The sequence below is a fragment of the Ictidomys tridecemlineatus genome, chromosome 5 (genome assembly GCF_052094955.1).
Source record: "Ictidomys tridecemlineatus isolate mIctTri1 chromosome 5, mIctTri1.hap1, whole genome shotgun sequence".
Taxonomy (NCBI): Eukaryota; Metazoa; Chordata; class Mammalia; order Rodentia; family Sciuridae; genus Ictidomys; species Ictidomys tridecemlineatus.
The window spans coordinates 101079991-101101771 of record NC_135481.1 but is presented as its reverse complement, the minus strand read 5'-3'; the positions used below and the strand labels follow the sequence as shown (position 1 = coordinate 101101771).

Genomic DNA, 21781 nt, shown 5'->3' with positions numbered 1-21781 from the left:
AAAAATATCTCAATATGTGGGATAATGCCGTGGATTTCCCAGAAAGCCTCAGCCAAGGAGGTGAGCCCCTTGACTCATCAAATGTATTAGTCAGGAACTAATACATAAAAGCACTTAGCAGAGTTAAATATATATATATATATATATATATATATATATATATATATATATATATATATATATCCATTGCAATAACTGCATAGTTAGCAATCTTCAAGCTAAGCCTTGCACAGGGACAGAATATTAAAACGTAATCATGTGGGATCCTAAGGATGCATGCTCAAAAGAGATACAGGACTACAAAGGGTTCACCTTCTGGGTGGCAAAACATTTTGTATTTATTCATGAAGGGTGGACGCTGTGTAGGCCATCAGTCAGAAGACAAAGCTATTAGGATATGACATAAGAAAGTTCAGGACAATTACTACCACTAGGGGAACAACACTGCTGCTGGGTTTCTGCAGCTTCTATTTGCCATGTGGTTCCCCCATGTCGAGATGAAAGGAAGAACACGGTCATGTTCTCAGTGGGCCTTAAACTCAAGCATTGTGTCATACAAGTTTCATTAACAATGGCAAATCAGGACAGCTTTTTTCAAAGGATAAAAGCTTCTGAGAAGTCCACAGGGCTCCCTGACCAAACAGCTCTCACCAGACAATGGACTGGTAATTCAATTGTACTCAAGAATTAGAAACACATGGAAAACTTTCCCTTGAAAGGCAGCAGAGCAGCAAAAACTTCAGGGAGGCACAGTAATTCTTTGCATGTTGATTGAAGACAAAGGCTTTTCCAAACCTCTTCCCTCCCCTCTAACTGCCATATTTGAACCATTTTCCAAGAACCAGCCTAAGCACCTGCCCCAGAAAAAAACATTCCCAAGTAACTTCAAACTCCCCCTTCTTAATGGTCACAGCACTTATTATCTGCATCATTAAGTTTTGCATATGATAATGTTCAATTTAGCCCTTTATTACACATTGCACCATCCTCTGCTTAGATAATCCTCTAATTGTTTCATGTTTTTACTGTTTATCACCAAAAGTTTGCAGTTTGCTCTTAGAAATCATGTAATATGCTTTGCTTAGATCAGAGACAAGTGTTTCAGTTCATGTGTGGCTGATCAGAACTGTAGCCATCCCTGATAGCCCTTATGTCATACTTCCAAAACCTAAATGTAGGAGCAGAAGCAAGTCTTTATCATTTGTCAGAGATTGGTCAGAAATCAAATATAGAGGGAATGATAGGTTATTTCCAAATTTCTCCAAATTTGTTCCCAGATATACTCAGGGGTGGACAACATAGAGATTCAGACAATCCTCCAAGACGGACTGTACTGTAACCATCCGAGAACAAGAAGGATATCATGGGGATGATCAGGACCTTCAATGACTTCTTGTCATTCTGGGATTAACCACATACCTCTTTGAAGCTTGTGGTCATAGGCCCCTGCCTTGCTTGTTACTACCTGCTCCCAGCTCATAGCACACTGCCAACCCTTTCTCATTTTGGTTCCTCTCTAGCACATTGGTGCTCAGGGGTTACCACATCTACATCACCTGGAAGCTTGTGACAAGAGCACATGTTCAGGCCCCACCCAGGTCTCCTGACCTAGGCTGGGATTAGAAATCTGAGTTGCAACAAAGGCCTCTAGGTGGTGAGGCACATGCTACATCCCAGGACCAACCACTTCTCCATCACTTGGAACCCGTCCCTGTCTTCAAGTTCCATTGCTCTTGCCAGACCCATGGCTTGAGATGTCCATCCTCCAGATTTCCAAACGACTGGTTCATTCTTATTCTTCAAGTTTTAGCTTTCTTAAATTATTCTATTAAAGAAGTTTCCATTAGTATTACTTACTCTTTGTCATGTTTTCCTATTTAATTCATAACAATTACATGAATTATGATTAAATTTATTATTTTTGCTAATTGACAAGCCAAAATTATTTGTATCTATGAGGTACAATGTAATGTTTTGATATATGTTAACAATACCAATCATATTAACTATGATATATATTTATAATCAGTTATGTGGACTAATTCAAGCTAACCAACAACTTTATCAACTCAAATACATGTTTTTTGTGGTAAAAATATTTAAAAGCCACTTTTTTAGTGATTTTAAAATACACAAAGCATTATACATTATTGCAGTCACTGATCTGTGCAATAGATCACTAAATCTTAGTTCTCTTGCATGAAATTTTACATCGTATGACCAACATCTACCTTTTCCCCTTCCACCCAGCCTCTGGAAAATATCAATCTGTTCTATTCTGTTTCTACAAATTCATTTTTTTTGGTGACAGTCCCAGAGTCTCACACTTTTTAAAAGGCAGGCTGATAATCAACTGTGTATACATACTACATTTTCTCTCTCCATTCATCAAATGATGACATCTAGGTTGCTTCCATTACTTAGGTATTATAAATAATGCTGCAATGAATATGAGGATGCAGATGTCTCTTTGACGTAAGGAATTCATTTGGAAATATACCCAGTACTGAGATTGCTTGATCATATACCAATTCTATTTTCAGTTTTCTAAGGAACTTCCCCACTGTTTTCCATATTGGCTGCACTCACTTACATCCTCAACAACAGTATATAAGGGTTTCCTTTCCTTCACCCTCTTGCCAACACTTCTCTTTTAGTTTTTGATCATAGCCATTGCAATGGGATGAGATGGTAGTATCTCCTTGTAGTTTTAGTTTGATTTCTGTGATGATTATTGGTGATAAACATTTTTTATTTATCTGTCAACCATTTTCATGTTTTGTTTTGAGGACTTTTAATTAGGTATTTTACCCATTTTTGGTTGTATTCTTTGTTTTTGTTTTCTATTTAATTGGTTGAGTTCCTTATTTATTTTGAATATTAGCCCCTTATCTGAGATATGTTTTGCAGTTATTCAGTGGGTCGTCTGTTCACTCTGTTTACTGCTTCCTTTCCTATGCAGAAGATTCTTGGTTCGGTGCAATCCTATTGGTTAATTTTTGCTTTTGTTGGCTGTGCTTTTGCCTTTTGGAGTCATATCCAAGAAACATTTGCCCAGATAAATGCTATGAAGCACTTTACCCTTGTTTTCTTCTAGTACTTTTATAGTTTCAGGTCTTAGGCTCAAACCTTTAGTCAATTTAGAGTAGATTTTTATATATGGTGTAAGAATCCAGCTTTATTCTTTCTTCCCCTCTTGGCTGTCCAGTTTCACTAACACTATTGATTGAAAAGACTATCATTTCTCCATTGTGTGTTCTTGTAACTTTTGTCAAAAAGCAATTGACCATAAATTCATGGGCTTATTTCTGGGCTCTTTATGCTGTTCCATTAGTCAGTATGTCTGCTTTATTCCAGTAAAATTAACTTCCTTCTGTCACATCCTAGTGGAATGTGAGCCTCTTGAAGGGTGAAGTCTGATCTGTCTTGTTCACCTTTATATCTCTAATTTCTAACATAGTGTCTGATATAGGCTGAGGGCTCAGAGATACAACTGAATGAATGAATGAATGAATGAATACAAGAAACAAAGGAAGGAACAGAAAGAGGGAGGGAGGAATGAAAAATGTCTTTTTCTCTTCTTATAATATGACTCAAAGCAAACTGAGTTGCCAAACAATTTACCCCTTTATTTATCAATATCATGTCATAGGAGCCATCTTTTACTTGGAACAACACATCATTCAGAATGAGGTGAGAGGGCAGTGTTTCATTAACTACAATTCCTCCTTGGAGCAAACGATTAGGCACATTCCATCCCACCAGATATTAAGACACAGACTCCCTGGTGTCCCCAAGCCCAGCTGTAGTATGTAAGAACTGTGTATTGAATGAATGAACGTGTAGGTTAGGCTCTAGAACACTCTCTAGAAAGTAAAAGTGGCAAAGTGAGGTCCCAAACTCAAGCTTGCTAATTCTACATCCCATCCCTTAATCTCTTATGGATGTGGGTAAATGAGATGGGAAGCACAAGGTTACATGTGTGGTACCATTGGATCAACCACAGCAATTTAAATAAGGCATTTCTAACCTACAAACTAGAAAGAGATGATATTCAATATAAGAATTTGGAAGTTTTTACAAGGAAATTTTCAAATGCCATTTCAATTTAGGATTCAATTAAAATGGATGGGAAGATATGATTTTGTCCAATTATTCAAACAGAAATCTGCATCAAATGCCCATGTTTATAAGCATAACAGACATCCTAAAGATCAAATAATGATACTTTTTCTAAAACACTCTTCCAAACCAACCTAAAGTTCCAGAAGTTCTAAGGTAACACATGCTTTGGGAATTACATATTTACAAAGTCTTTTCTATCATTTTTATTGGCAGCTTGAGACTGCACTTAAGCCTTAGGAAAGCCCTCCGTGCAGGAATGCTGCACATTATTTCTGCCTTTGATATGCAACCTTTGCTCACAAACAGAGCACGTTTCCTCTTGATTTTCCCACCATCTTTTCAATGGTGACTTCATTTACTGGAGAAAGTGACAAGGCAGCCAAACTGTCCCTGAAAATCCGAACAAGTTGTCAACAGGTTAGCACTTTGGTTTCTAACTCCCTGTTCTTTATTCACTTCACTGGAAAACATAAAATTTTGTCTTGTTTCTTTTCCTTTTCTTTTTCAGATAATAATCTAATGGCTACAACATATTTCCCATCAGTCTTGAATCTGGAACTGGTTTTCCCTTTAAGAACTGTCCTGTACTGTCATTTCGTATCTGGTACTGCTCAAATCCACCTCTGCAGGACATGAAAACTGGTTCAGTCAACTCCTTTTCATGTTCTAGAAAAATCAAAAATTGACAGGCTATCTTTTATTATTTATACTGCCTAAAGCACAGGACACCAATCTCTGTGTATCTTTCCTCTGTTATTTCCCAAGGAAGACTTAACCAAACCTGTGCCTCAAATGCTCCAGTTCAAAATGCATAAATAACGCTACATCAGCACCAGCTTTTTTGTCTTGAAGACAGAACCCATGCCATGTCAGTGTTCAGCAAGACACCAAACTCCTCTTATCAGGCATGTTCAGCAGCGTATGGCTTCCTCTTCTCAAACAGTAGTTCAAAATGGAAAGTCAAATAACTAAGATGAGGAATGAAGATGAATGGTAAGATCTAACATTACTGGCAGTTTCAATAAGACCTCACTTTTCTGCAATCACTTGGAGCCCTCTCGAAATGTGAATGCTGGGTATAAAACAGGTGAAGACAGAAACAGGAACTGGCTAAAACCTAAAGGTTATCATGAAGTCTTTATCCCTGGTAACATTTGTTCAGTAGTATACATTTAAAATGAAAAACAAACAAACAAACAAAAAACAGCACTCCAGAAAAAAAAATTCCTGATTTGCACATGTTGGTTTTACTAGTATAAAATGCTCCCACTACTACAAATTTCAAACTATCACATGTCACATGTTCCTTCTGTGAACTGGCTTGCACAGTTCCTGAAAATCATTATGCTGGTGCCACTCCAGCACAGCACTAACCTCAAAAGTTAATAAACTGCAAAGTATAATTGCACCTTAGGAGTACAACGACTTACCTGGGAGTATTTCCATGACAGAGGAGAAGTAGGAGTGAATGCTGACCCAGTGAGGGCTTTCGTATGGAGTTTTATATCCTAAAGTTTGTTTGCTTGATCCATCCTACTTCCATCCTATATCCATCCCTTACTACTAGGGGTCTCTAGATCATAAAGGCCCAATAATAAAATCACTCCTTGTTTTAAAATCATGGGAGAGCTCTCATAGGTCAATGTGTTTTAGAAAATGTAAACTCATTATCAACTTTTCCTTTTGTTTTGTCTCAGCACTGATGTAATAGTCTATTGGGGCAATCAAGGGTATATTAAAAAAAGAGAGAGAGATAAAGGGTTTCAAAGGCCAGTCTTTACAAAAAGAAGGTTCCTTTAAATACTTAAATGAACATCGTGAAAATACCACCTAGAAATTATTGAAACAATATTGATACAGAAACTTTCTCTCATAAAATCAGAGTTGAGAACCCTCTTAGAGACTTTCTGATCAGCTATATATCGTTTCTGCTTTGGAAAAAGGAAAATCCACAATCATAGTATGACCTGGAGGAGCAATTATGGGTTTTTAAATCCAGTTTTATCATTTATTAGCAACAGGACCTTTTCCTAGCTTCTCTTGACCTTGGTTTCCCCATTTTTTTAATGATAGAGATACATATCATCATCATCTCACTGGTGTGAGCATTAAGTTAGATGACATATGCAAAGCTTATAAAATCCTCCAGGAAATGGAGATTAATGTATCTGCCATGCAAAATCATGGAGAAAGTGACAAGATACCCAAATAAGATGCAGATACAACCTACCCAGTCCTCAGCACATGCCCATACCAAGCAGCCTCTTGGTCAAGGGTATTATTAGATCTGTTGGTAAGGAACATCAGGTTTCCTGCTCCCACTTAAGTTAGGGCAGAGCTGCTGAGGAGTCCCGGAACAAGACACAGGAAGGTAATGAGCCATGTCTACACAGTTCTATTGAAGTAAACCTCAGTCATGCAATGCAAAGGGACAAAGGCAAGAGCTACTGTGGGACATTAAGTTTAATTCCTCTCCCTCATATTGTTTCCCATAGGGCAGATCACTTTTGAGTGCTGGTTTCTATTATGTCAAGCACTACATTTCATTACATAAGATACAATGGAGAATGTGACTCAGCCCTTGGATTTGGAGAAAACGAGGTGCAGAACTAACTGCATTTCTCACAATAAAGAAAGCTGCAGAATTAAAATTCCCTCTACCTCCTAATGGCTGAAGCCAATGCTCATCCAAAAAGGTCTTAAAAGAATCTTCAGGTTCTTAAGGCATTAAAGCCCCATACATCGATTTTCTAAAAACGGCCATCATTTAGACCCCAGAGTCAATCAACCCTGGATCCCCACCTGCCTACTTATCATTTGGGCATAAGGGGCAACTTACATTTCTAGAATAGAAGCATTCAACTCTAGAAATAAAACCACTAAGGGGAGTTATAATGAAAAATGAGGAGATGACTTTCTGATTAATCACCTAACCAAATCAAGAGTTATTCTTTGATGTCTCATCCTTTATGTCATCTACCTAACTCCCAACATGTGTAACATCATGCTTCTTTTACAGTTTTGCATCTCCTTTTGTATATGGAGACACATGTAGACAGCCTGTTCATCTCCAGGAGTACCCCTCTTGCAAAACCAAAAAGAATTAGAAAGTTACTACTGAACATTCTGTAGAAATTGTCTTTCTGTACAAAGAATTCTGATAGAGACAGCATCTTTCAGCACTATAGCATCTCCCAGGGTCCCAAGTGAGTACCATGGAGAGCTCCCACAACCTCACCTAATATAGTGAAGTGCCATCCTTCCTGAAGCTAGGATAGTCCTTAAGAATCAATAGAATGAAACAGACATTATTATTACTGTGTGTATATATATGTGACTGCATGACCAATGTGATTCTGCAACCTGTATACTCTGAAAAATGAGCAATTATATCCCATCTGATTCAAATGTATGATTTGTCAAAAAGAAGATTCTTCATTAACAGCTTTTGTCATATTATCTATCTCTATCTGTTATCAACTAGAATAACAGTGCAGCACGGGAGGGTGCGGCGGCAAGCAGGAGAAACAGCTCATTTTCATTCTACATTCTTGAAGCTTCCATCTAAGAAGGAGACTTGCTTTCCTCCTTGGCAAGGAATGTAAGGGAACTCTGGGGCGTATCTCTTCTCTCTGTTTTAACTCTAGGGCTTCCCTGGTGACTGTGCTCCATGCTTTCAGTTCTTGTTCTTCTTATCTGTTCTCCTTCTTGATGGCAGAGAATCCTTGATAAAATGAAAATCTGACCCAAATCTCTGTCCTCCTATGGCATCCTCAGAATAAGCCCAACTTCTGGCATGAAAAGTCTGTTTATACCTGTCTCCACCTGACTGTTCCAGTTTCACCTTCTCTCACATCTTCACATGTGTATTATTTCACCTTCAATGAGCTTCCTTTGCTTATGTATCTAAAACACATTTGTTCTTCAGCCCAAATTTCCCTGAGAATATCTGAGGTAACCTGCCGCACCCCACTGTCCAGCCATCCTCAGCCATCCTCACATGGCAGGATGCGTATCTCCAGGACAGGAGTCTTCTCTCTGCAGTGCAATTATTGGCTGATCTCTGTAAAGACTGATGTCATATGCAGCTCATCTGCATCCATAGTACCTAGCTAAGTACCTGATACCCAGGAGTACCTGCCACTCCGCTGTTAAAGTAAACCACATAATCACTGGAGAAGTTTAAAAATTTAAAGAAAAAAACCTACCCAACAACACAGTAACAAGAGACTCAATCTATTGATCCATCTAGATTCAGGATACCACTTCCAGTAGCTCTTTGTTATATTTCATTCTGAACACATTTGCCTCTCTATCTTAAGACTACCTTACTTCTTTATCATATGTTTTTACTGCTCCTCAGACTTCATGGTAATCAGTACTATCTATGCCCAAAGGTTATAGCTGAAAAAAGGCAGCTGATGAGTAATGGTCTAGACCCCAATGTCAGGAAAATAAAAAGTGAAAGCATTTTCATTCAAATTCTCATTTGCCATTATATAGGGAAAGAGTGAGATGATCCAAAATAATTACAAAGAATATCATCTCCTGCCACAAACAGAATTTCAAGTCATTATGGGAATGGAAGAAAGATAGTGTCAATGGAATAATAACTTGAAACTCATACTATTGACAAACAGCTCCTACAGAGGGGAAGTTAAGATACTCCAAACCATCTCCTGTCTGCAAATCTGTATTTGCATTTTGGTAAGCAATTTATAAACGACATGGAGATCAATCACTTCTTTCTATGATTGCTACAAATCATTTTTCCTTTTGATGGAAGCTTGAACATTATTTTGCCACTCCCTATGTGGGTCCCTGTGCTGTGTTCTGGAAATTCAAAATCCATGTCATTATTACCCTGAAGAACAATAAAATTGAGGAGGATATATATATATATTTACCCAGTTTTAGCTACTAAATCTCATCCTAAGGAGTTTCAAAAGTCTAGGAATGCCTAACATTGTAGAGAAAATCCTGCTCCTTTCTCCTCCCCTCCAATTACAGAGTAGAATGTACTGGAACATTTTGACAATTGAACACAACAACATTGCAGTATTACCCAAAATGGTCTTATAGACTTTGTAATTGAATGTTATTGTAAAGCTTCCTTAGACTTCAAGGTATTAATCTACTGTATGTTCTTTCTATTTCCATCAATTTTAATATATGTCAGAATATATGTGAATCCAAGAAGAGGTAAAGAAAAAAAGCATCACATATGGTCAATGACTAGAGTGAGGCCTTATTAGTGGATATCCTCCCGAGAGATGCCTGTGCTGGTTGCCTGTATGGCATGTCACAAGTCAGTCACGGCTAAGTAAATGATCTTTTAGATGAAAAGTCACTTTTTTAAAGCTACCTTTGCCTTAGCCACTTCAAAGAAATTCTGCTGATTGCAAACTCTGCAGAGGCCTTCGGAAGCTCAATTCCCTGCTTAAGAATCAGCCACAAGATACCCACACGCCTGTTCCTCCCTTGCTATTCTGAGTCAAAGAAGCCGGACACGACAGGACCGGTAGGTAGTTTGGATTTTATAAGGTTCCTCTTTGAATGGTAGAAAAAGCAGCTTCTGCAGCAGATATTCACCAATATCGCACATGCAGACATTTTATAGGGTATTCAGAATAAAACTGACAGATCCTCTTTTTCCCCCAAGAGTGCTTTTTCCCTTAGATCACAACACAGGAAATTAAAATGCTTAATGAAAATCCCCAATAGGAAATATAAACCTCTGGAATGCTTTAATGACATTAATATCTCCCAAATGCCTAAAACTATTTCTTTATAAAATGAGTTAAATGATATGCTCTTTCATAAGGCCCAAGCAGTTAAACATGCTGCTCTAGGAAGTGACCTTCCTGACCTAGAGAATAATAAATGAAGAACTCAAGTGGCCTTTTTCTTTTTTTCCTCATTCAAAGTTCTGCCTTCTGACTACGGCAAATAGATTAAAAGGAGCCAATCTCTCCATGGTAATCACCAAGAGGTGTTAACCATTTCCGGAAAGGGTGAATGTGTTCGTGGATAGTCACAGCTATAGGATGCTGTCAAACCTCTTTGGTTCCCCACCCCCAGAAGGAAATCATGTTCTTATTCCCCTGAGATCTCCTCTGTATGGTTATTTTTCATGCAGTGATGCAGGGTTTCAGTCACCCTTTTAGAAGAACACTGGTTTCAGCCCCCTCCCCACAATAGCAGCTGTCTAAGAGGTGTGACAGCTTGAAGCCCTCTAAAGCCGAGATACCAAGGGTTACACGGGGCATCTTTCAGTCCAAAGTGGTAATGGGAATAAGAGCCTTCTCTACCTTGCAGGTCAGCTTTGGTCAACGCAACTTTGTTAGCAAAAGAACAGAAAAAGCGAAAACAATAACCAGAGGTTAGTAAGAGGTAGAATAAACCAGGGTCACATTACAGAAACGAAAACGCAGTTTGCATAACCAACATCACTCAGACAAGACATGGAGATGCTCTACAGGTTCACCAGAGACAGCACAGACAAGGGGACGAGGGGACGCGCAGACCAGGGGCAGAGCAGGCCTCCTCAGAGCCAAGTCAGCAGAGCAGGGGCAGGAAAGAAGTGAACTTCACAAAGCACAAGCGATGGGCACAGGGAGGCTTCACACATTGGCACAGGAAGCCCCAAGGTGTATATGATCCAGAAACAAGGGCAGCCAGACTGAAAGACACGTGTGCACAGACAGAGCCCACAAAAATAATTCTGAATGCTCAGGACTTGAGCAGAGAAGAGTCACTTGGGAATCACCCCCCCCCCCGCACCCTCTTGCAAATGTCACCATGAAACATGGCACCAGAATTGAGCATTTCTATCAAGGTGATTTATTTGGGAATGCCACTAGAGCTCAATTTTTTCAAATTATAAGAAAAGAGTCAAACCCAAATGTTTGTGGGCAAAAAGGCACCAAACCAGTGTCCTTTTTATTTATTTATTCATGCAAGTCTTCAAACAATGCATGTGTGTTTCTCTCAAATGATTACCATCTGCAATTGTGGATTAGCATTTCTAGACAGTAAGGCCTGATTCTCAATAGCAAAATTCACCTCAAGATGCAAAGAGACATGTACCGGCCAAGAATTAACTGGGGTATTATTTTAAGAAATCTTTGACCAAACAGATAGGTCTAAAGTCACAGCTAGATGTTGGCTAGGAAAAGCACTTAATTTCTAAATTTTACATACTGCATATATTATAGACGTAAATCAAAACCTGATTCAAATGGTTCTTTCTTTCTACAAAAATAGAGAGCCAAAGGATATTGGAATAATAAGCTTTTTAAATGATTTTGGACTCTTTTGCCTTTTATTTGCTCTGTTGCTGTGGGTCAGATATAACTGGGAAATACTATCTTTACCACTCGTAGATCTTGAAATGTCATTGTCAATGACTTTAACAGGAACATAGGATGGATCCTGCTCTGTGGACCCTAAATGTATGAAAAAAAGAAAAAAGCACATTCTCCATCTTAAAGAGATTCAGGTTTTAGTTCTGACTAAGGAAACCTTCTCCACCACCTGTTTTCTATTCTATATGCAGAAATGACCAGTGAGAAATGTGTTCTTTCCTGCCTCACCCCCAAAGGCACACACTGTGTACAAAAGAGTCAGAAGGAGATGACACCTTGCACAGCAGTCTCTCCAAGGTTCAAGACCCTTCATTTTCCTCCCCACTATCTTCCACAACCTCATTTCCACAGAACCCTAAAAAGCTCTCGGGACCTTTTATGAAGGCTTATTCACAATGGTGCAAACTTTCAATGACAGTAATTTATGCCTTAACCCACTTTGGGGCCATTTTTCTGGCCACTTAGGCTCATTATCGAAGTCATCTGTGTACAATAAACAAGAGCCTCCTTCCCTTGCACTCGTCCTCCACTCCGTCCCACCCAGTAGGGGAGTCACAATGCTCCACGGGGAACCATCGTCATTATCTCCATGGCAATAGAGTGCAGCATGATTAGGCCCGTGGGCTTTGCCATCGATTAGGATAGGAGAGCCATCAAGTCACAATATCCGGCGGGGAACAATCACCAGTACTTAGAGGAAGCTCTGCACACACTATAATGCATGTGATGAGTCACGCTGAACTACACATGGAGCTTCAGGTTGGGCAAGAACATCTACCCAGTGCCATGGATCATCTCTTTCTGCTAACACTCCCATTGCTTCTCTTGAGGCTCTCTTAAGTGGGATCCACTCCCCCTTACACTACACATTTTATAAAAGGTAGTTCAGACATTCTTTTAATCCAATACTATAGCTTTATTCCTCCGCATCCCAATTCTTATATTGAATAGAACTGTGCTTCCAATGCAGCAGCCAGAGACACAGGCAGCTACAGAACCCTTTAAACATGTGCATATTGAGCTGAGGTGTGCTGTAGATAGAAAATGCACAATTTTGCAGGATTAATATCACAGAAATGAATGTGAGACTCATAATCTATTAAAGAAAAAAAATCTAAGAATCTACTAATAAATTTATATTAATTACATGTTTAAATAATATTTTGTATATATTGGGTCTATCGCATAAAATTAAAATTATTTTACCAGTTATTTAACACCTTTTTAAAAATGTAGCTACCTGGGAAATTTAAAACCACATGTGTGACTTGTATTATGATTCTATTGGGCAACATTACTTTAGAATAAAATGAATGATTCCTCTTAACATTTCATGTTGAAGAAGTGATGGTATGATAAAGCATTTAAATAGTGAGTGCCTTGTGCTTTTTAATATGTGCTTTTAGGACTTAACTTGATATGATTAATAATTCCAGGATAATTAGAGATATGGTCATTTCACAATCTTCTAAACTAAGATACTCAATTTAATTCCAAATGCTGCATCTATTCCAGGATTATCCTTTAACACTTGAAAAATTACAAACAGGCCAGGAGGATTTAAAAAAAAATTTTAGATGAATGAAATTCTGCATTTCTAGGAGAACACATAAGTGACTGCTTTAAGAACTTAGTGATTCTGAACCTCCTGCCCCTCCTACACACACACACACACACACACACACACACACATACACACTCACTCCAAATGTGGACAATAGCATTTAGAAAAAGTTTCTGGCTAAAGAAACTTGGAGTAGGTTGTAGGGATGTAGGGACGATGGGTCTCTCACTAGTGCAACACAGGCAGCTGACTCTTAGGCGAAGGGAAACAACTTGCATAAATATAAAGTCAGAATGAGAAGCTGATGAGAAGCTTTGACAAAAATGTGCTGTAAGGTGGTGAGTGGACTCAAATGAAAGCCGATTAACAACAGGAGAGATGGATGACGTTGAACACAGGAAATGAATGAACCCATTTAACACCAGTAAATTAACATAGGAGTACAAGAAAACATAATACTCTGCACAAAGGACCATGAGGCTCAACCAGAGGAAAGAACACATGGATCTTGGTGACTGGTCAAGCAAGCTCTTTGCCTGGCAATTAGGAATGTAGTCAGTCACCTTTTCAGCCAAACCAAGGCTGCTAGGGAACCCCAAATGTGATCACTGCTGCCCTCTGCTGACTAAGATCAGATTGCGTTAATTGTAAAGAACTTGGATTCAGAAAGACTTGTAAAATTCAGCTAATGTCTCAAAAGAGAGTGGATCATCTTTAGAAACAGGCTGAGCATGGTTTGTTGTGCTGCAGAAGGTGGGTATGCGGTTGTTATTATATTCCTTGCATGAGATAATATTTTGTAAACAATAATCCCATGTTTATCAAGTGTCTACTATGGATCAGGCATTTTTCTCACTCAGATTTATTTATATTATCTTTCAAGGCAAGTTTGGTTGTCTCATTTTACAGGAAAAAAAAAATAAGGAAGGAAGATGTAGCTCAAAGCGGTTCAATAATTTGCTGAATGGCACTTAGTTAACAGGAGCTACTACCCGGACCTGGATGTAGGTCTTTCCAACACCAAAGCCCACGGTGTTCCACGATTCCACAATAAGGGGCTGCCTAACAATGCCTGATTTCTAGCAAGCACTCAATAAATATTAGTTCCCTTCCATTATCATGGCATTTTGACATCATTTTCCTATCTCCTGTTGCATTTATGTTCAAACATGCGGTCCATATTAGCCAAAATAGGAAGCATTTTATTGATGTTTTATACCTACGTAAAGTCTGTCCCTGATCAAGTATTAAAATATAAGTAAAAGTCTCTGACGCCCTTTTCAGCCATTCAGGAAGCAAAGGCACAAATTGGAAGAAGCCTGATGTCAATGCCAGGGAAGGTTCTCTGTGGGCAAGTATGTGATCCTGGGGGACATCTGCCAACACATACTCCTGGAGCCTGTGGCACATGTCCTGACATACTCAGCCAGGGGACAACAGGGCAATGCTGGCAGTGCAATGTCAGGTGGCAAATGGGATGAGAGAGGACTGGTCGATTGAGGAAAGAGGCATTGGCAGAGGTAGCAGAGAGGCTTGGTGCTTGTCACAAGGCTAGAGCTTCAAAGGAAAGCTGGTACCTTCACAGCCACGCTCAATCTGTCCGCTGCGGTGGAGGGCATCATTGATGAGGTCCGGCAGCCGCCCGTTCAAGTCCACAGATGCCAGACAGCCCTGGAAGCCATCCCGAGAGGCCACAAGCTTCGGGAGATTGCTGTACATGCCTTGGGCCAGGCCAGCCATGTAGAGGTCACCTAGACAGGACGGTAGGTAGCAAAAGAGACTGAGTAAAGGATATGGTAGCCATGTGAGCAGTTCCCCAAGCGCTTCAGACTATGGGGTATCTGTGGAACGCAATCTGGACAGGACCAGCTGAAAACCAAATAATTACCAGGATCTCTAAACTGTCAAGAGAAGAAACCAACATTTCTTATATGCCATGCATTTTATATACAGATTTTAATCATCAAATCAATCCTTGGAAGTAGGCACTGTCCCCGTGATACGGTCAAGTAAAGATGAACTATATTTTCAACAAAACATTTTTTTCGGTGCTTATAACCAACAATATGCTGAAGGGCTCTACCAACAGTCATCAAAGCTCCTAATGACCCATAAAGGGAAAATCATCATCCTCATTTTACAAAAATTAATATACGTAAGCTGACTACAGCTAAGAAAAAATTTACCAATGTCATCTAGGCAGAAAATGACTCAGCTGAAAGACTATGTTTCTTCTTTTTTTATTATGGACCCTCTCACATGTTGACATTGACCATCTCCTCGGTATCTGCCACAAGACATTCCTGAGATCATAAGAAAGGAACCATTGTTTGAAGTGGGGTCTATACAAAGACAAGGCTCAGTTGCATTATGATGTAATTCAACGTTGCTTAGCTAGGAAATGCACAATGTCTCAAAAAATAGGTGGCATGCCTAACCTGGAGTTTGCCTCTGGAAACAGGGCTTCTTATTGTAAGAAATGCTCCAAGAAGGATAAACTTATCGACAAGGTTTACCTTTCAAATCCAGATTTTTGGCACCATTGATAACTTGTGTGACCACCTTGGTGTCCACCTTCAGGCTGTGGGTGTTACTGTTGTCCCGAGTGATGACGACGTTGTGCCACTGGTTGTCATTCAGGGGGCGGTCACTGTTACCTTTGATCACATTGGGGCCATTTCCGAGATCAAAAACGTAGTGTATGTACCTGTGAGGAACAATCACCACCGATGACTAGCAATTCCCTGCTGCACTACGAGCAATGTGCAGGGGGCTTTGAGTCTCTCAAGCTAAACTGGTATAATGTGACAATCATTAAAGCATAGTTTATAAGAAGAGTCAGTTCCTACTCTATTATACTTGGTTCTTGTTCCATTCTCATAGAAGCTACTTTTTTTAACACTGTTATGTAATACTATCTAGAATAATGTCATGTAATACTAACTAGTAATAATACTATTTAGAGCCAAGAAGTAGCATAGGTGGTTCACTATAAAACTCTGGGGCAACACTTCATTCTGTTAGTCAAGGATCTGGTTCTGATTTTGATTTTTTTTTATTATTTCCCAACATGTGGTAGTAAAATGTCTTAAAGAAAGGGCAGCTTTTAAAAATAATTTATATATGAGCTGATGATTGGGTTGCAAATATCTGTACTTCATTTCTAGGCATATAGTTGGTGATTACAGTTAGTATTACTCAAGAGATGGATGTAAAACATGCCTGAGTCCTCTTCTGCAAAAATAAGCTTTTTCCCCCATAGTTTTAAAGGACTATATTTCAGAGTAAGTAGCTATGACATTCCCTACCAAAAAATGGAAAATCTTAAATAGCGTTATGAATCTCTTTTCCTTCCTGAATCATTTTGTGACTCTTTGTAATCAAAGAGGACGCTACAACATGAAACGAACAGAGGTAAAAGAATGGAATGAACAGGATTTTTTTTTTATGTCTGTATTTTATGTGGGGCTTGTGCAAAGATATCCAGCATAAACCATCGGGCGCCCAAGATCTTACCCCTTGACTAGCTCAACTGCAATGAAGTCATTGCCATCACCGCTGTTGAAGAGAATGAAGCCATCGGCCGAGGTGGTCTTGAACTGGAAGAAGAGGTGCATGGAGGTGTAGGCCTGGAGGGTGGCGAGGCTCAGGTAGCTGCTCTTGGTCTTAAAGGTGACAGGGTCAGCGATGATGTTCCTCAGTCCAAAACGAGCCTTCAGCTCACAGTAATCAATGTCACCATTTTTGCACAAGTCAATGTAGAGCAAGCCGTTAAACATGAGGCTCTGCAGGTGCCCAATGAAACTAGAGGGGACCACGGAGATGTATCGTTTCTCTGTCATGATACCAGTTTCAATATTGTGGAACTCCAAGCGAGTGTGGTCTCCCACCATCGTACCTATGGAAACCAGATATGAGGGACAAACAGGAAGAGTTATGTTCTGTCACAGGATCCTTACTATATCTTTTAGTGTAACTTGAAACTTGATGGAATACAAATGGTTCGATTTCCTTGATTCAGTTCAAGAAAACAAGATAATCATTATAGGATATACCTGATTTGGTGCCAAGCAAAGAGCTGAGCTCTGACTCAGCCCAAGTCCTCTGTCCTGCATCCAGATGCCCAAATATCTGCTCAGAATGGTTTGTTATAAACAGAAGAGTGTGAGATTAAGGGGAACCCAATTACAGGCTAAAACTATGAGTTCTCTGTGTTCAAGAAAATTATTTCATACCAATGTACAGGATAAGAAGAAAGGTCTTTGCTGCCCCAGCTCTTGTCAAAAATACTACCAAATATTTCTTGCTATAATAATCCACCACCTAGTACTTGTAGAAAAATTTTTGCTTTAGAACATCGGTTGGTTTTATCTGCCCAGCAACTTATTACTTTCTAGCAATAACACCTAATTTTCCTTTGGGAAACTACCTTTTGCTCTTAAACTGTATGGATGGAATAAATGAAGGTGACCCTACTCAAACTATCCTGATTAGACTATTCCTTATGTTTTATCACCCAATCACAAACTTTTTTTTTTTTTTAGTCTAAGGACTAAAAATGTGATCATCAAATGTTGATACACGTCAGAATTATCTGAAGGCTTAGGCCCCACGCTCAGAATTTATTAGCTCAAAAGTCCTGGTTGACACTTGAGAATCTACATTTCTAGCAAAGTTCAAGATGATGCTTATGTGGCTGATCTAGGCTGAACCACCTTGCAGAGGACTAGATTAGGAACAATCCAAACCAGCACAGAGATAATGCACTCCAGAGCTTTTGTAAGCACATTGATGAAAGGCCTGCTTCAAGCGAGGCTTGTTCAAAGCATGGAGTTCCCAGTGGCCTTGCAGCAGCCACTGGAATTGGGCCTGCCCGGAGAAAACACAACCCCAGAGCAACATGCAGTCACATGTTTTAAAACAACTGAAATAAGCTCCTGATGTCAACTTGGCTATAGCTGTTCATACAGGCATTAGGACTGGGGCTAGAGTATGAGAGGGTCAGTCACAACCAACTTGCATGGGGTGGAAGGAAAGGACCTACAACTATGTTCATAGCCTTGCTAATCTGCGTCTTTAAAAACTGCACTCTGAGAACTAAGAAGTAAGAATGGTGGTCCATGGTAATCCAAAAAGCTAGATCCCTGGCTTCTAAAAGAAATCTAAAGAGACAATTTTCAAGTCAATTGGTAACTGTGAAGGAAATTCTGACATTGCGAGCTTGTGAAATTCTGCTCACCAGAAAATCAGTGGTATGAAGCAAAACATATTGGGAATGAAAATGGAGAGAGACTGAGCCAGGGCCTGGGCAAGGGCTTGGATATGTGGGACTGAAGCCAAGAAGGGGAGAAGGAAATCCCAGGATGAGCCCAGGGACACAGCCTGAGTCAGAGTCTAGGGTGACTCAGAGCGCAGCTTCAAATCTGAGCCAGGGAGGAGAGGGGGGAAGGCAACATAGGGCCAAGATTAAAGAGGTACTGGCTCTAGTACTTGCTAATGGAACTCACTCCTCTGTGGATGATGTTAAAAAAAAGATAAACAAAAAAGTCTGGGACACCTAGCAAAAGCAAGAAAAAAAATGCTTCAAATTTGAAACCTGTGCCAGTCTAACCAAATATTTAAAAATAAATCTATGTGTGTCAGCTAATCCATTTTAGTGACTTGGAACCCCTTCATTTATATCTTCCTGTCTGTACAATAAGCCTCCCTTCCACTTCAGGAGTGAATAAATAAATGCATACCTCATAGTAGCTGTTTTCAAATTTTGGAGGGCAAAGAAGGAACTTGGGTGAAAGATAACAAAGAGAAGCCAAGATTCTGACTATTCCCTGTACACCAAACGTTGCACTAAGTGCTGCCTCCCAGACATCATTATTACAATAAAATTGTTTATAGGTATCATCATCTTGCTTTAGAGGTGATGGCCTTTAGTTTACAGAAGTTAAGCCATGTGATCAAGGATCAAACAGGTGGTAAATGGGAGACCCTCAAATTGAATTGAACCAGGTGTGTAAATCCCAAAGCCCACATCTTTACTAGTATACCATAGTGTATTTATTAAAAAAGAAAAAAAAAATCCGACTCATTCCCGAACACCATTATCCAAGAAAAGCGGCAGGTAGAATTTAGCAGGTGAAGTTTCCATGCAGGAACTGTTATAATGAGTCCACACTCCTTCCCCATGGCCAAGCACCACAATGCCATTCCATCTGATTCAGGAGTAATACATTCAGCAACTTCCCCCAAAGCAGCCTCACTGCCTTGGCTCCTATTTGCACATTCACTTCCATATTTCACAGACAGCCAAGAAACTGTCTGCAGATCAATCCTTGGAGTGATGAAGAACATAAACCTCTGGAAACTATTGGCCAGGTTCATGATGTAACTCCCCAGGAGGCCATGGCAAATAGTGGATGAGTATATAAATTCAAGAGCTGTACAGCATGGATTTACATTCTAACTCCACAAGTTCTTAACTGGGCTACCTTAGGAGAGTTACCTAACTTTTGTCTGCCTCACTTCCCATTTGTGAATTAGGTAAGAAGTTGCCCAGGGCTAAACGTAATCCATTCATAGAAAGTACTTAGAATGGTACGTAGGACTTAAATCATTAGCTATTACTAAATGATACAGCAGGTTTTTTTTTCCTCTTTCTCCAAAACGTTTTAACCATTTTCCACTTATTTACTTATTTAATTTGCTCTTTTCTGAAAATGCAAGTTTTTAAAAAAAAAAATAGGGACCACTTTGGGTATCTTCCATGTGTCCTCTAGTATTCTGCAGGGGCCTGACTACGTCAAGAATCCCTATACTGAAAGGCAGGAGCTTGTATTTGGGATGTCTTCAGAGGAGTCAGAGTTTATATCTTCATTTCTTCATGAGGTTCCTGGCCAGCATTAAGGCTTAGCAAATAATAATAATAACAGGAAAAGCAGAGAGGAAGTACCTTGAGTTCCCCCGACTCCAAGACACAGGAAGAGAAATTAAAATGAAGGCCATATTTCCCTTCAACTCTCTAGCTCCCCTGGTCTTTCTCCATGATATCAGCACTTTTGAAGAGTGTGTGCTATAAAATGCTTTATTAAAAAAAAAAAGTTTCTGGAGCCAAATACATTTGGCAAATACTGCATATTTAATTATTGATGATTAGCAATGTACATTAGCTCATTAAAAGTTCCTCATAAGTAAGTCTTGGCAGTACAGAACTTCATGATTTTTGACCTAACATTTCCCAATCCTATTTAATCAGGCTTTTTATTAACACAAGGAACATGTTTTTAATGGAAAACTCTGGAAAAAAAAAAAACGACTTTTTACAGCATGAATGACAGAGAGAGAAATCAACTTGAACCAAAGTAGTGAAACAAAGGGGTGAATTTTTATATTAGCATGAAGTTCTGGGTGGAATGGGTAGTTCATTAGGTCCCCATTCTGAGAGTTATAACCCAACAGAGGTATTCTTTTAATTTATTCTTAATAATAGAAATCCAGCCCAATCAATCAATCAATCCTTATTAACTGTCAACTGAACTTAATACTTTCTGAGAACACAATTACACTATAATAAATGAAAAACACCAGGTTGAGGACTATTTCTTTCTTTGCTTTTGATTTCTTATGAGTCTGGTCTATTCTTTGCATCATTTATATAAAGTAGTTGAAAATTTGGCACTCTGGGGGATCTTAAACAGCATGAATGCAATTACTAAGTAAGCCAATAAGACACCACTTAATAACCTGGGGACTGTGTGGTATTTTAATTTCATTGCCTGATTTTATGACTTCCATAAACTAAAATTAAAATTCCCAAACCCCTTATCACTGAAAAAAGCAACCCAAGGTTACAGCTCATAAGCAAAATAACTCTTTTCCTCTCCCAAATCTCTCCATCCTCGTGGCTGCTTTGTTCCACCGCCAGTGAATTAGGGGGTAAGGCTGAAAGTGAAGGAGCTTGGTTAATTTCAAATATCCAATGGCTGCATGACCTGGGCATTCCTTGGTTTAGCCCTGCATTCTAATTATTACTGGCAACAGAAGGCACAATTTACAATTACCTTTTTCCAAACGTTCTATCAAAGAATTATGATTGAGAGAGGGAATTACAGTCCCCTCAGTTCTGCTGCTCCTGAAGCTTTCAGGGTGTGTGCATTTCCCAAGGAAAATGAAAAGTACTCAGGGCTAGAATTGGGGTGAGGGTGCCATCTAGTGGCTGCTATTCAGAATACGCTGTGAATTTCTTCACTGGGATTTAATCAGCCAAACCCAGTTTAGCAAGGGCTGTTTTGTTCAAACTACTGCCAGAGTTTTTGTGTGCTCCTGACTGCACTAATGGTTTGTGATAATTTCTGGGACAACTAATGCAGGCTGACTGCACATTCTAAACAGTATAACCATTTTTTCTTGCATCACATTTCGAACCTTCATTTCAGAAAGCTAAGTTACCCTCAGGAACATAGACCAATGCTTTCTACGTAAAACAATATTTTCTCTACTGAAGTCTGTGTATAACTACAATGATTATACACTTGTGGTTCTGTTTGCCTTTGTTTCCCTTTGGGGGAGAGAGTTGGTATGTGTCTACCTCCCAAAATGTGTTCCCCACCCGAGTCCTGTCCATTCTTTCCACTTTTCCTGTATTCAAAAAGAAATCTTTTTTTTTTTTCTTTTTGGTAACAGGAATTGAACCCAGGGGCACTTAACCACTGAGTCATATCCCCACCCCTTT

The 21781-nt window shown here is 39.4% G+C and overlaps 1 protein-coding gene across 37 annotated transcripts in view; it reads right to left on the bottom strand.

The window, feature by feature from the left end:
- Nrxn3 (neurexin 3) overlaps positions 1 to 21781 on the bottom strand; it is a 1549271-nt gene that overhangs the window by 792476 nt on the left and 735014 nt on the right. For 22 of the 37 annotated variants that reach the window (XR_013439170.1, XR_013439171.1, XM_078050614.1 and 19 more), the window contains 4 exons: positions 16573 to 16954; positions 15573 to 15763; positions 14634 to 14807; positions 10437 to 10463 (listed from right to left, as the gene is read on the bottom strand). Coding sequence is in view for 35 of the 37 variants with exons in the window: in XM_078050614.1 (XP_077906740.1) it covers positions 10437 to 10463; positions 14634 to 14807; positions 15573 to 15763; positions 16573 to 16954 (774 nt within the window). In the remaining 2 variants the exon portion in view is untranslated. The remainder of the gene's footprint in view (positions 1 to 10436; positions 10464 to 14633; positions 14808 to 15572; positions 15764 to 16572; positions 16955 to 21781) is intronic. The other 15 variants (XM_078050619.1, XM_021723871.3, XM_078050636.1 and 12 more) reach the window with 1 other exon arrangement.